This window comes from Marmota flaviventris, chromosome 13 (genome assembly GCF_047511675.1).
Source record: "Marmota flaviventris isolate mMarFla1 chromosome 13, mMarFla1.hap1, whole genome shotgun sequence".
Lineage (NCBI taxonomy): Eukaryota > Metazoa > Chordata > Mammalia > Rodentia > Sciuridae > Marmota > Marmota flaviventris.
Genome location: NC_092510.1, coordinates 34,222,550 through 34,235,948, shown reverse-complemented (window position 1 = coordinate 34,235,948; position 13,399 = coordinate 34,222,550). Strand labels below are relative to the sequence as shown.

Here is a 13,399-nt window from a genome sequence, read left to right as displayed (position 1 = left end):
GCATTGGGTAGCCTCTTAAATGCCAGATTCTGAAAGGTTGCAAGGAGAGGACAGTCCCTGCCCTAAGGTTTGCTTACCTTTTATTTGTTGGCCATGGACAATCTCTCTATATATAATAAACATATCCAGAAAAGGACAAGCCACGCTTTGGCAGTGCTGGGAGGAAGGAAAGAGCTGTCTCTGGACAGATCTCTTAGGGAAGAAAGGACGGGGCATGTCCAGGCAAAGGCCAGAGGCAGAGAAGTTGGTTTGAAGCAAGAATCTGTACTGCTCAGGGATTTCATTAAGGAAGAGTCTGGATTCTGGATAAGGACTTTGGAGTCACTAAATTATTTGGTTAGGAGACACTAAAAGTCAGTCAGCAGGGCACGGGTGTGAAACTGTGATTTTCAGTTCATGATTCTGGCTGCCACTTAGACAATGAGATGGAGACAAGCAAAGCCTGTAGGAGCTGGCAAAACCCCCAGGAAGCAATTGTGACCTTACAAAGGAGACATACTGAAGTCTTAAATTGGGGGTTAGCAGTGCGAAAGGAAAACATTCATAGAACTGAGAGGTTTTTCAGCACTGATAGTTCTCGAAGTCTTTTTGAACATGCAGGGGAAAGGAGTGAAGCCTTCACTAATTCCCCAAAGTCTCCCACTTCTCCATTTTAAACTTAAATGACATTTCTAAAGCAACGGAAGGAAAACAGACTGGGAAAGTGAGTCCTTTCTGAAGATAAAGAGAATTTAGTCCCAGGCTCCTTTCCTTGAGCCTCCATCCAGGCAGCATCCCCTGCCAGTCAGCCTGGGGCTTGGACTACAGAGACCAGCAGACTCACCTGTGGAGCGCCACCTGCTGGTTTTTCCAACTCAATGCACCCTCAGCCTCTGTTTTTATCACTGGTAAAATGGGGATAAAAATGAGATCATGAATGTGAGGCCATTGGTGTAGTGCTAGGCACTCAAGAAGAAATGTATGTTGCTTTTCTTCAAATGATTTGGTGGCCTCCTGTTTTTTTTTTAAACACAAGAGATGACACTATTTTATCTCATTAAACTTTATGTCACTCTCTTTGTACCTCTTCTCTTGGCTCCTCATCTGTAAAATGAGATTAATAATAGTGTCTACTTCATGGACCTGTTCTGGGATTAAGTTAATTCATATAAAATGCTTAGGATAGCACTTGGTACAGAGGGATAGTTTGCTTTTTATTGTTTTCTATGGTAGCCTTTGGCACTGGCTGTTGGGCATTGGTTAGCAGACTGTGCCATGGAAAAGTTGAAAATAAATCTTAAAATTTTTAAATGTTTGCTAATGTAAAAACATATTTACAACTACATGAGCTAAGATCCATGAAGGAAAGTGGAAACAGAGGGAACACTCAACCTCATCAGGAGAGTTCACCAAAGAGACCCTAATGTGTGAATAGTAAATGAAACCAGGAAAGATCACTCTTTGACCTGGGACTAGTAACTTGGGTAGCTCAGGGGCTGCTTTCCTATTTAGGTCTGTGGGGGCAATGGAGAAGAAATAACAAGAACATGGAGACAAAAGCTGTATGGTGAGGGCTACTAGACAATGGCTGTGCCCTCAGTAAAGGGATCATGGCCACCTGGCAGGGACAAAGCCAGGGGACTAAACCACTGATGTCATGCTCCTTCCATCCTCCACTAGACAAATCCAACTGGAAGCCTGGAAGCATGGGAACCCATTGATATAGTCCAGATAGGTCAGCCTCTGCAGAGTAGAGCAGGTGGAGAAGGGCAGGTGGGCCGTGGGGGTTGGCCAACACAATCATGCTTCATATTTTTAATTGCAGGATTATTAGGGCATATAGAGGCACTTGTCTATGAATTTCTTGTCCCCACTGGAGGAGTCTGTCCATTGGAAACAATTTATAGTAAACATATGAATGCTACTTAAAGGGATCTCTTTATTTTCTTTCTCTTCTCCACTCAGGAGCTGCAGAAGGGGCCCAGAACCTAGAATATGCCTGCCCTGCCTATCCTGACTGTGTTCTTAGTAATAAGAAAAACAGGGGATTTTAGCATCTAGGAAACATGCCCCTCAGTTCTGGGCATTTTGTTCACCATCAGTAGAGAACGGGATAGAGGGCTAGGCCACCAGATTTAGAAAGGGTGATGAACAAAATTTCTGGAGCTGAGAGCAGAACCCTAAATATTCATTAAAATAGATATGACTGCAGCTGGGGGTGGACCCAGTGGTAGAGTACATGCTGAAGGGTCCTAGGTGCAAACCCTGGGGCCAATGAATTAATTATTTTATTTAATTAACAGAGATGACTGACAAAAATGGCCAGCTTATGCCCAGCACTGGCCACACTTACAACAAGCCTATGTGGTGGGAACATTTTCCCCAGTTCACATGTGGAGAAACAGGCTAAGAGAGGTCATTCAGCAAACCCCCTAGCTAGTAAATGGAAGGTCCACAATTCAAAGTGGCAGGGATGAGTTAGAGTCTTCATTCACTGTAAGTTCTTGCTTCTTGGCTAATATTGTCGTGGAGTCCTGGTACAAATGTTCCAGGGAGCAGAGGAATGTATCAGGCCAACTCTGCAGTATGGGCATGCCCAAGTATGACTATGTGTTCATGACACACGTTTTTATTTCTCTTTGACCAGAGTGTGACTTTGAAGAAAATCATCTCTGTGGCTTTGTGAACCGCTGGAATCCCAATGTGAACTGGTTTGTTGGAGGAGGAACTATTCGGAACTCCCACTCCATTCTCCCACAGGATCACACCTTCAAGAATGAACTGGGTGAGCAGGAGAAATATGGAGTCCTTTTCCCCAGGGTGAATTTTTCTGCCGTCTCTTCCCACCCGCTGCATTGACCTGACTCTGGCTTCTATCAGCAGACTAGGTACTGGGGGCCCTGATGGAAGAGTAGGGTAGAATACAGAGTTAGATAGAGACCATCTGTAGGCATGGGCTCCACAACCAAGAAAAAGCGCCCCCCCCCCCCCCAGTGACCTGGTCTTGCGATTTTCACATTTCCATTATGTTTTATTTTCTTATCTATTTGTTGTTTAATAGTCCTCGTTTTTAAAGACAAGGTTGAAATAATCCCAGGTTCCTTTTCACTAAAAATAGATAGAAGGATGAAAGAACTTCCCAAATGACAGTGAGGTGAGCCAATACTAGTGATTAATGCTGAATGTGGTGTGCAACAGGGCCCCCTGGTGGCTAAGTAAGCTGAGATTATCATCAGAGGACTGGATCAGGACAAGGGTTTATTTTTGTGGGTTATCACTGCTCTCCCCTGGACCCTGGTAAACCTTGGAAGAGTTTAAGTTTCCCTTCAGTTGCCAGAAATTTCCATCCTCAACTCTAAGGTCTTCTCCAAAAAAGTGAGAAGATTCTGGTGGTTGGCTTTTCAACCAAAGCAAGAACAGGAATTTTGGTTCTGCTGTGAACAGTGGCATTTTCTATCTGAATACTGAGGTGATCTATTCACTCCCCAATAAATTGCTCATGACAACAGCATGTGCCCAGGCCTGAAAACATGACAAATTTTTATGGTCCTTTCTGTTTTCTCTCAGTCACTGTAGAATCTCTTCATCTGCGTTTGTTCTTTTATCTTTTTTTCCTTTTTTTTAATCTGAATTTCCTTTTTTCATCTGAATATTTTTAAGCATGTGTCCAACTTCTTTTCTAAGGTGCCCATGCTGCAGCTTACCTTGACTCTGGACAATCTTCGTTTTGACCTTATTATTCTCTTTGCTTTCATTCTAAGTCCTTCTTTATATCTAGAGTTTCAGATTCAGTATCCAGGAAGATATAATAATAAGTGATGTGTGGGCCGGGTGAGGACTAAAGAGCAAAGAGGATGCAAGCTCAGGTTGCCAGATCCTTTTATTTTTCAAGACATCGGGAAGAAAGGATTTTTATGTGAGATTTCTCAAATTTTTAAAAATTGGTGAATATTTTCTTTAAAAAAAAAAAAAAACACTATATGGGCTGATTTTAAAAACTGACCAATATCTACTTTGTAGCTTTATTTAACAAGTTTCCTTCTCTCACCCCCAACATCTAGGCTTCTTACAACAAATACTTGTAAGTAACCATGTAAAAATACTGGAGTCTTATGGGGATTGTCTGTTTAAGACAACCCTGACTTTAGATCTGGATTTTCATCTATTTTACCTTTACTATTAGTACTATAAGGAAAATGACAAAATGATGGTTTTCCAGGCATCTTCCCAGCTGCCAGGAATATGCATTCAAGAAAGAGAAGGAGAGTTCTACCACAAATGAATGGTCACGCCAGGTTGTATGTCCAGTGCTGTAAGAGTGGTCCTCTCCCCTGCACCAAAAAAAGAGAGGTGCTAGAATACAGAGATAAACCCCTCACTGCTTGGATGGCATCTAAGTCATGATAAGGAAGTAAACTGCATTTGAAGGGTGGGTGTGATTTTGACAGGCAGAGACGAGCTTGCAGGAGCAACAACGGTAATGTCAACTACAAGGAATAAACGGGAGAAAGAGAAGACTGAGAAAGCAGTGTAGGGGCCAATTCTAAAAGGCCTTGAATGCCAGGAAGGGGATTTCACCTTCATTCTATTGACAATTGGAAATCTGTGAACAGGGGAGAGATCCCTCCCTAGTTTTAGGTATATTTAGGTAGATCAACCTGAAGGAGGGTGTCTCAGAAGGCAGAGGACAAACACCCAGAACAAGATTTCAAAAGAGTGCCCCAGAAACTGTTTCTTTAGATATAGCTAGGCTCACTTATGTAAGGCACTGAGATAAAAAGAAAAACGTTTTACTTCTTACTTTTAAAAATAACATTTAGCACTTTTGAAACAATGACAAAAGATTGGGTTTTCCTATGTGTAGTCCATACTTTGGCCCTAAAGACACACAGCCCATCTCTGTCTATGCCCTTGCCAGGATGTAAATGAGTGTTCTGCGTAAAGGATAATCTGTAAAAGGAAAATCTGTCATGGCAGAGTGGTCCACAAATCTGCATGGATGATTGGGTTAACTCAAAGTAGCAAAATGCCATTCCTTTAAACCTATGTCTAAAGGAAAAAAGCAACTAACATTTCTCACAGTTTTGAAAAAGCTTTTCTTTTTCAGATGACTTTTTCTTCATGTATGGAAATAGCCCTGTTTTGATATTGTTTTTCTGTCATATCTGAATAATCTAGTACAAGGAGTAGAAAGGATCTTGAAAAACGAGTAGATTAAGATTGGAATCATTTTTCATTTTGTTATCACAGCTACACAAAAGTGCAAGTTCAAATAACAGGGACATGTTCGAGACCTTTCACAAATTACTTAAAGATTAGGTCCTAAGTCAAACCCTCTGGGTGACCAATGCCTTGGCTTAGTGATTACTTATTCAATGCACCGTTTTTTAATCCTCAATCCTTCTCCCAGCTCAGAATAAATATATATTTCTTTGGAGAAACAACAGACCAACTGTCTAGTGTCAAATCATCCATTTGACTCTATGACCTGAATACAATCCATCCTTTAAAGAATTTAATAGTCCTGGTGCTTATTTTCTGGCCACAGAACATTCTGGTCATATTTGTGTCAATGAGGGCTACGGAAAGCACACTAGGCTGGGAGTCAGAGTGCTTGTGCGCCAGGCCTAGTCGTTAGAGCACTGTATGACCTTGAGCAATCCCTTGACTTCTTAGTCTCCAACAGCCTGTTTGCAAATGAGGCAGTTGAATTCAGTGTTCTCCAAGATGCTTTTGAGTTCTAGAATTTTACTCTTTCCTCTTTGCCTAATGCTATATACATCAAAATCCCCAAATTCACCACCCACTGAGATCTATTTCAAAAATGTATTCCATCTCTCCTGAATACCTATAAGCACATTGCACTTGACATTAGGAAAAAAAAAAAAAAAGAACTAAAGGGAGTAAGGGGTGAGAAAAAGAGGATATCAAGATATCTAATATCTTGATCAGAAAGCATAGTGGCATTCTCATCCCTGAGGAGCACAAAGACTTGCTGATAGGGGACTGTCACCCCTCCACTGAACTTGCCTCTATCTCCATCTCTTGCTTCCTCTCTCCATTCCTCCTCCCCCTCTTCATTTTCCCATCTTTTCCTCCTTGGCTATTTTAAAGCACCTCCCAAAGGCAGGTGACTTTGCCTACTGGCATTGCTCAGTCCCCTAATGTCAATTTTGAGGGGAAAAGAAGCAGCTGATCCTAGGGCTGAAGGGAAGAAGCCTAAAGAGAGCTCCCATTGCCCTTTCTGCTGCACACAGAATTGCATAGTCAGGCCAAGCAGAGCCTGGACATCAGAAAGAGGCTTCTTTATTGATAATTCAGTTTATATATTTCAGGCATTCTTGCATACTTTGGTGATGTGAAAATAGTCACCAACCTCAAAGAAATATGGAAACCAACTTTTCTAAAATGCTCTTCCTCAGAATACCAGTTTTTGTGGATACTAATCTTTATATGAAGGAAGGACAATATATAGTCAGATAAACTGGGGAAATTCTAAGTTTAAAACAGCTAAACAGTTTTCTTTATTTCAGGATGTCTTGTGCCTTTCATGTATTCTGTGCTAATGTATGCTATAGCATTTCTTAAATTCCTTGAATATCAAAATGCTAGATAAACATACGCAGTAACATGTGACTAACAGAGGCATGAAATAAATGATATAGGCCCACAGGGGGGGAAAAAACAACAACGACAAAAAAAAAAAAAAAGATTGCCTCAATTTGGGGGCTTAGGAAGGCTTTCTAGAGGAAGTAATGGCCAACTGAAATTCAGCCAGATGAATTAAGGGGAAGATTAATATGGCCTGTGCATGATGACAGACTAAATCCCAGATCCCCAGAAATGTTCCTGCTTATGATTAGCAGGAAGCTTGGATGCATACATTCCACCTACTTCTTCCAAATCTTCTCTGATATTTCATTCCAATTTGTCTTTGGTTGTTGGACTGATATTTTTCCCATTCATTAGAAAACAGCTCTCTCATCTCTCTCTCTCTCTCTCTCTCTCTCTCTCTCTCTCTCTCTCATGCACACAAGTGCGCGCACACACATACACACACAAACACACACACCTGGACTCCCAGGTAAGTCTTTCTCATATTACATATATAAAGGGAGTGGGATGGAGAAGTGGCGGAATAGGGGCTAAAAATTATAAATTCTAAAGACTCTTACTTGAAGAACTATGGCCATGTGACTTAAAGATTGGCTCAAGATCACTCTTAAAAAAAAAAAAAGTAGAAAGAAAGAAATATTCCAATGCTCAAAAAGGATAGAGGTGGCCTCTCTTATTTCATTTGCCTTCTCCTGGGTATATTGATTTTCCCTGAGCTCTATCAATTTGGGTGGCAAAGTAAAGATTAAATGGTTCAGATGTCTGCCTGCAGCAGCAGATTTTGCTCTATATGAACTCATCTCATGATCATTCATGTACTAGAAACAGCTCATGCTTTTTACCTTCAGGTTAAAAACTGGAGCAATAGAGCAGGGGCAAGGAGAGCTGGGCACCTGCTCAGGGACATCAGCACTGCAGAGGGGTTGAGGGAGGTCTTTCTAGCAGGACACCGGTCTTTGTGTGGCAGGAAAGGGAACAGTGAATATAATATCTACAAAACACACTGTAGATATGAGTTTCCTTTCATTTGCCTTGTGTGTTTTTAACACTTTGTCCCAAAGGGTGAGTCACAATTTTTAAATGAATACTATGTCCCCAAGTTCTTGTCAAATGATAGAACCAGATAAGATACACAGTAAGAGTTGTAGTGGGACTTCTCCATAATACTGGAGGGGATGAGATTTTATCCTGGTTCTTTTTTCCCTTTACTCAATTCTGATTCATCACACATGGGTTTCTTTGTTTGTTAATATTTTATGAAGTGAAAAAAAAATCTTTCAGGAGGTAACTTATTGACAGCTCAGATCATTACTGTTTCTACAAGTCTTAGCAAAAAGATGATAAATGCTAGAAAAATAATAAGGGAAACTCATTTCTTTGCCGAAATTTTTAAATCAAGTCTGCTCAGAGAGTTACTCTGAAAGGAGTCAGACAAGGTAAGGTCTAAAATAAGGCTAGAATTATTTTATTCTGTCAGAGACCATGAGAGGATGGATCATGTCTCCATAAGTCCGGACACTCTTTTCTCATTTTGGTCTGGATTGAGTTCCAGAGACATGTTAACAGGACCTATTTGTTCGCTCTGTGCATTGATCAATTTGGGTCGTGGCATAAGCCCTCAGGGAGGAGCAGCTTTACTCACTTCCCCAGCCTTGCCTAGGTGCAGGCTCTGCTGGAGCCCCTCCCCCTCCCAGGAGGACTTACCATGGTTTCTAGGCATTTTCACAGATTCACAGGAAGCCTCATTTTCAAGGATTAAATTCAGTCAAACTTAAAATGCACAAAACTGAAAGAAGGGGTCAGAGACAAAAGTATTGCTTCCCTGGTGCTATTTAATCTGGAGTTAAGGCCCTTCACACTGCTGGTGGTCAAATTCTGGACACTTCTCCCATGGCCAATGAGAATCCCACTTTACAGTTTCCAGACGGCAATGATGTACTCTCTAGCAGGCCATCTAGGAATCCACTTCAGTTCCTGTGAGTGATGGGACAGGCCACCAGCCCCTTTCTATGGGAGTTACCATGCTGGCAGACGGTCTTCTTGATAAGAGTCCTTCCAAGGACTAGCCTAGCTACCTTCTAACTTGCCCACTTAAGCAAAGGGAAAATGCAATATCTTTGCACCATCAAATTCTAGAAGTGGAGCTCATTGGCAACAAAAATCCTTTCTCTTCACTCTGTCCCCACAGGTCCCTGCAGTCAGCTTATTGCCTTTAGCTGTGTGCAATCCTGGGCCAGACACTTGTCTCTGTACACTGTGAACTCCAGTTTTTAACTGATCGACTTCTCTCAAGCGCTCTGATCACCTTCATCTCAAGCCCAAAGCAGCTGCAGAGGCTAGGAAATTCTGCACATACAGGAAAGGATGAGGCTAGGTGACAGTATCCCTCCTTCACCCCATCTATGACTGGTTCCCTTAAGCTTCCTCCCTGCATCAGGGTAAGAAAGGGAAAGCTAGTCCCTTCTTCTCCCTTGAAAGATCAAAGTGAAGCAGAGCAAGTCAACTATGTGACAACTCTTTTCAAAGAAACCCCATCCCCAATCTCTCTGATCCATCTTTTCACCTCTCATATATACAGGTTGGAAGGGAGAGATGGGTTAAAATTGGTAGGGTAGTCTTAGTACCAGGTGCTGCCACTTAGCATATTGATGGTCTGTCACCCCTCTTTAGAAAATAAAGGTTTGTCTCTTCCATTGTTCTCAGCCAGAGGTCTTAGTAGAGACCAGAAGTTCCTCTTACTTTACATTTATGTGATCCTTGAAATCTGTGTGGAAAGGACTACAGTCCAACTCTATGATAGTAAAAATTTCCCAAACCCATCAAACTAAAGAGTCATGAACATAAATAACTGTTGGATTTATGGAGCAGGAAAATAGGCATGTCTTTGGGTGCTGTCTGCTCACCATGGTGGCAGACCAGTGCATATTTCTATCTGGCATGTGTTTCTTCAAACCAAGTTGTCTCCCTCATCAGGGAGGTGGCTTGTCCAGACAGCAAGTGACCGTGAAACAGACAAAGCAACTGGAGTACAAATGTAGCCAACAGAACCAAATCACAGCTGAGTTAAAGGATGCCTTTGGCATCATGGCCAAACCACGGGCAATCTTTAGGGAATACTGGTGAGCCACGCTGTTTGAAATTAAATGTTTAGGAACTGCCCTCAAAGTTCTTTTTCTAATTCAAGAGAAAATGGCTGACTACAAGCAGCTGCTGGTTCCACTTGAAAAGTTTAGCTAATCCAGAGGCCTGTTGCAAGAGAGGAAGGAAAGTCCTCTTCAGAAGCGATTGTACATGTATCATCACTCAGGCCGAATCCCAAGGGGACCTGGGCTTTGCCTGGCAATATTGAGAACTGTAATCTTTTAGCTGAAATTTGAAGTTGTTTTTTCCCTAGAAACTTCAGGCTTCTTGTATATAACCCAGAATCCGGAAATAATATAATGACTTCCAATCTGACTATTGAAATGTAGCACAGATTTCCTTGGAGTAGCAATAAACTTTTGACTTTTGGATTCTTAATCCTATTCGGAACCCAATTGTTCCCCTATCCAGAATCTTTCATTTTTAAGGTTTTAATTCTTTAAGATCCCTCATCTCAGGATCCCACAATAATTTGGTTGATTATAGGATCCTGTCAACTTAAAGCCCATATACTCCAGTCTCATATCTAAAGTAGTTTCATCCAACTCAAATCTTGAGCTTACAAAAATTGTGCCTCCTAGAGGTTCTGGAAGCTCAAGCCTTAGCTTCATTGACCTCAGAAGGAAAATTCCCAGAACACCATACCCTGGACAATATTTCCCAAGAACTCCAGGCTGCCTTCTGTATTCTCCTTCAAAAGAAGCACAAATGCCATCTGCACCCACCCAACCACTGGCTGCTCCCCTCAGAGCAGATTGTACAGATGATACACTCCCAGGGCTACTGCTATCCCTCCAGCCTGGACTCCTGGGGCAGATATCTGAATGGTGCCTTGAGAATCCCCTTCACCCTTTCAACAGAGGTGATGAGCAGCTTTGTGCTTCCCAGTGAGAAAATTAGTGTTATTCAGATTGTCAGTAATTAGTACCCAACTCTAGCAACATATGAACGATGGAAAGGAAAGGAGGCCAACAGAATGTGGTCTAGTCTAGTGGTTCCATGTGAGACTTGGTGTCAGCAGTCTTGGGCTGATTCCCGGCAGTCTCTCTGACTCACATTGGGCAGGTCACATTATGTTTACTGGATGCTTTTTAGATCAGAAATGTGATTGTGGTTCACTTGGCCTCACATCAGGAGTGTGAGTTGTTAATGGGGCACTTCAACTGCACATTCAGGATAAAATATTGTCCACACAGCAGGTGAGTAACTGTGTTTAAAAAAGACTATCAGATATCTGTTAGCTACAAGGCAGAGGAATTTATAAAAAGGCTGGAGGTGAGGAATGTATCTTGCTCAGCACAGTTATAGCATACTTCAAAAGTAGAATGCATAGCTTCAAGTAGATTTGTGAAGTTTTTCAGATTCACTGAAAAACTTCTAGAATCTTTGGAGATAGATGCTCCTCACCCTGGGCAGAATGATTTCTCTCTTCGTGGCTGGATCAGTTTGGTCCTCTGAGAAGCAAACACTAAACTGGGATAAAAAGGTAAAGAGACATATTAGAGAATATATCTGTGAAAGACTTGGGAAAAGGAGCCTGAATAGCTGGGGACAGTATATACTCATTAGGCACAGTAGACACGGTACCTTAGAAGCCATGCTATTTTAGGGGTCCACAATAATGTTTTAATTTTGATTATTTTAAAACCAGACCAGAAAATGAACATGGTGATCACAAATACAATAACAAATCCAGCCTAGGTTACATTCATCTTTATACCAATGCAAACACAGACTACAATTTTTAATATAGTTACGGAGGAAGAGAAAGTGCCCAGGCCCCAAAAAGTCATAATGTGGTCCTGGTTTTGGCAAACCTTCAGCACCAGATGCAAATCCTGAGAAAAAGGAGAGGCCAGGCCGAGAAGTTTCTCAGAAGCCCCTGGAAGGTGGGATGGTTCTGCTTTAGTCCCCTTGTGGCCTGAGAGCAGCCCAGACTGATGGGCCTTGGTACAAACACTGTTGTGGATCCAAAGGGGAGGCAAGTGGAGACTGACAGGCAATTATGTCACTACAGAAAGTTTTCTTGATGGGAATTCAATAGCCCACTTTCATGTCCACCCCAATGAGGAATCAAGGAAACAAAGTTTTTATAGCTCATTCTCCTCCACTCAGTTCTCCTAGAGGCATATCTTGCAAAGGGATTCTGTCTTACTGGTAAACATATTCAAAAGGCAAGGAAGCCAGGCACCGTGATGCACATCTGTAATCCCAGCAGCTCAGGGGGCTGAGGCAGGAGGATCGCAAATTCAAAGCCAGACTCAGCAAAAGCAAAGCACTAAGCAATTCAGTGAGAACCTGTCTCTAAATAAAACACAAAATAGGGCTGAGGATGTGGCTTAATGGTCAAGTGCCCCTGAGTTCAATCCCCAGTACCCCCCCCCAAAAAGGCAATGAAGACCTCACCTCTGCACTTGATCATCACATGAGATCTTAGGCAATGGAGTCATATTAAAGAGGCTAGTTGGTAACATGCATTCTCCATTACTAAAATGTTCCAGTTGAGGCTAGCTGGCCTCCAGAACTGCTTTAGAGATCATTTGAGTTTGGGATAAGAAGGAGTGTCCTCCCTTCCATATCAGAGGTTCATTGATTCCTCCTAGTCTGGCACTCTGATTCTTCCTTTAAAATTCCTCCCCAGAGGTGGCCAAGTGGACTCCAGTAGCCATGTCCAGTCTAAAGATATGTTTATTTGGTACACATAAGTTTAAAAAATTATGGTAGGAGGTTTTGTTGTAGGGTAAATTGTGCTGCCCCAAATGCCCAATACTTCCGAATATGACTTTATTTGGAAATAGGGTCATTGCATATGTAATTAAAGAATATGAGGTCATGCTGGAGAAGGGTGAGGCCCTAGTCCAATATGACTAGTGTTCTTAGGAAAAGAACAACTTTGGACACAGGGGGAGATACACAGACAGGGAGAACAGTCTTTGTAAAGACAAAGACTGAGAGTCACAAGCCAAGGAATGCCAAAGATTATTAGTAAACCACAGAAGTAGGAGGGAGACCTGGGACAGATTCTTCCCTCAGATGCAACCAACCCTGCTGACACCCTGATCTCCAACTTCCAGCCTCCAGGACTATGAGACAATAAGTTTTCTTAGTTTAAGTCACCCGGTATTGCCGTATTTTGTTTTGCCAGTCCTAGCAAACACAGGGAACATATTTAAAACTTGATTGGTTTACCACACAAAACTGGATTTTGAGCTTCTGTGAGAAAGTCTAGGCCTAGAGGCATCAGAACACATGTCCATGCAAGGGGCAGGCTCCTTACTGACATCTGATTATTGCTACTTGAGAATACGGGCCTAGCCCTATCCAGTTATCTGATTTTTTCCAGAGAAGCTTTTCTGTTTCTTGTTGCTGAGGAAATATGATCTCCAATGCTGGTAACTAATTCACCAGCTTCTATTTTCTCCCTGGTTCAGTCCACTTCTGGAGTACACTTAATCTGGCTGGTTCCTCTGAGCATCTGAGTTTGTGATCTCTATTGATTCACAGTTGCATGGCTTGGCAAGATGATAAGAGAAATTACATTTACATAAGGGAGATTATGCCAGGGGTTGAACAGTTTGCCACGAGGAGAAAGTGAGCTTGGATCTGCCCATCTTTCCTCTGCTTTGTTGAGTGACAACCTTTCTCAGACTGTGTTCGTGCTCTG

At 42.1% G+C, this 13,399-nt stretch overlaps 1 protein-coding gene across 1 annotated transcript in view; it reads left to right on the top strand.

The window, feature by feature from the left end:
* Positions 1 to 13,399, top strand: part of Mamdc2 (MAM domain containing 2) — a 168,895-nt gene that overhangs the window by 81,971 nt on the left and 73,525 nt on the right. The window contains exon 5 of the mRNA XM_027940136.2: positions 2,627 to 2,764. Coding sequence (XP_027795937.1) covers positions 2,627 to 2,764 — 138 coding nt within the window. The remainder of the gene's footprint in view (positions 1 to 2,626; positions 2,765 to 13,399) is intronic.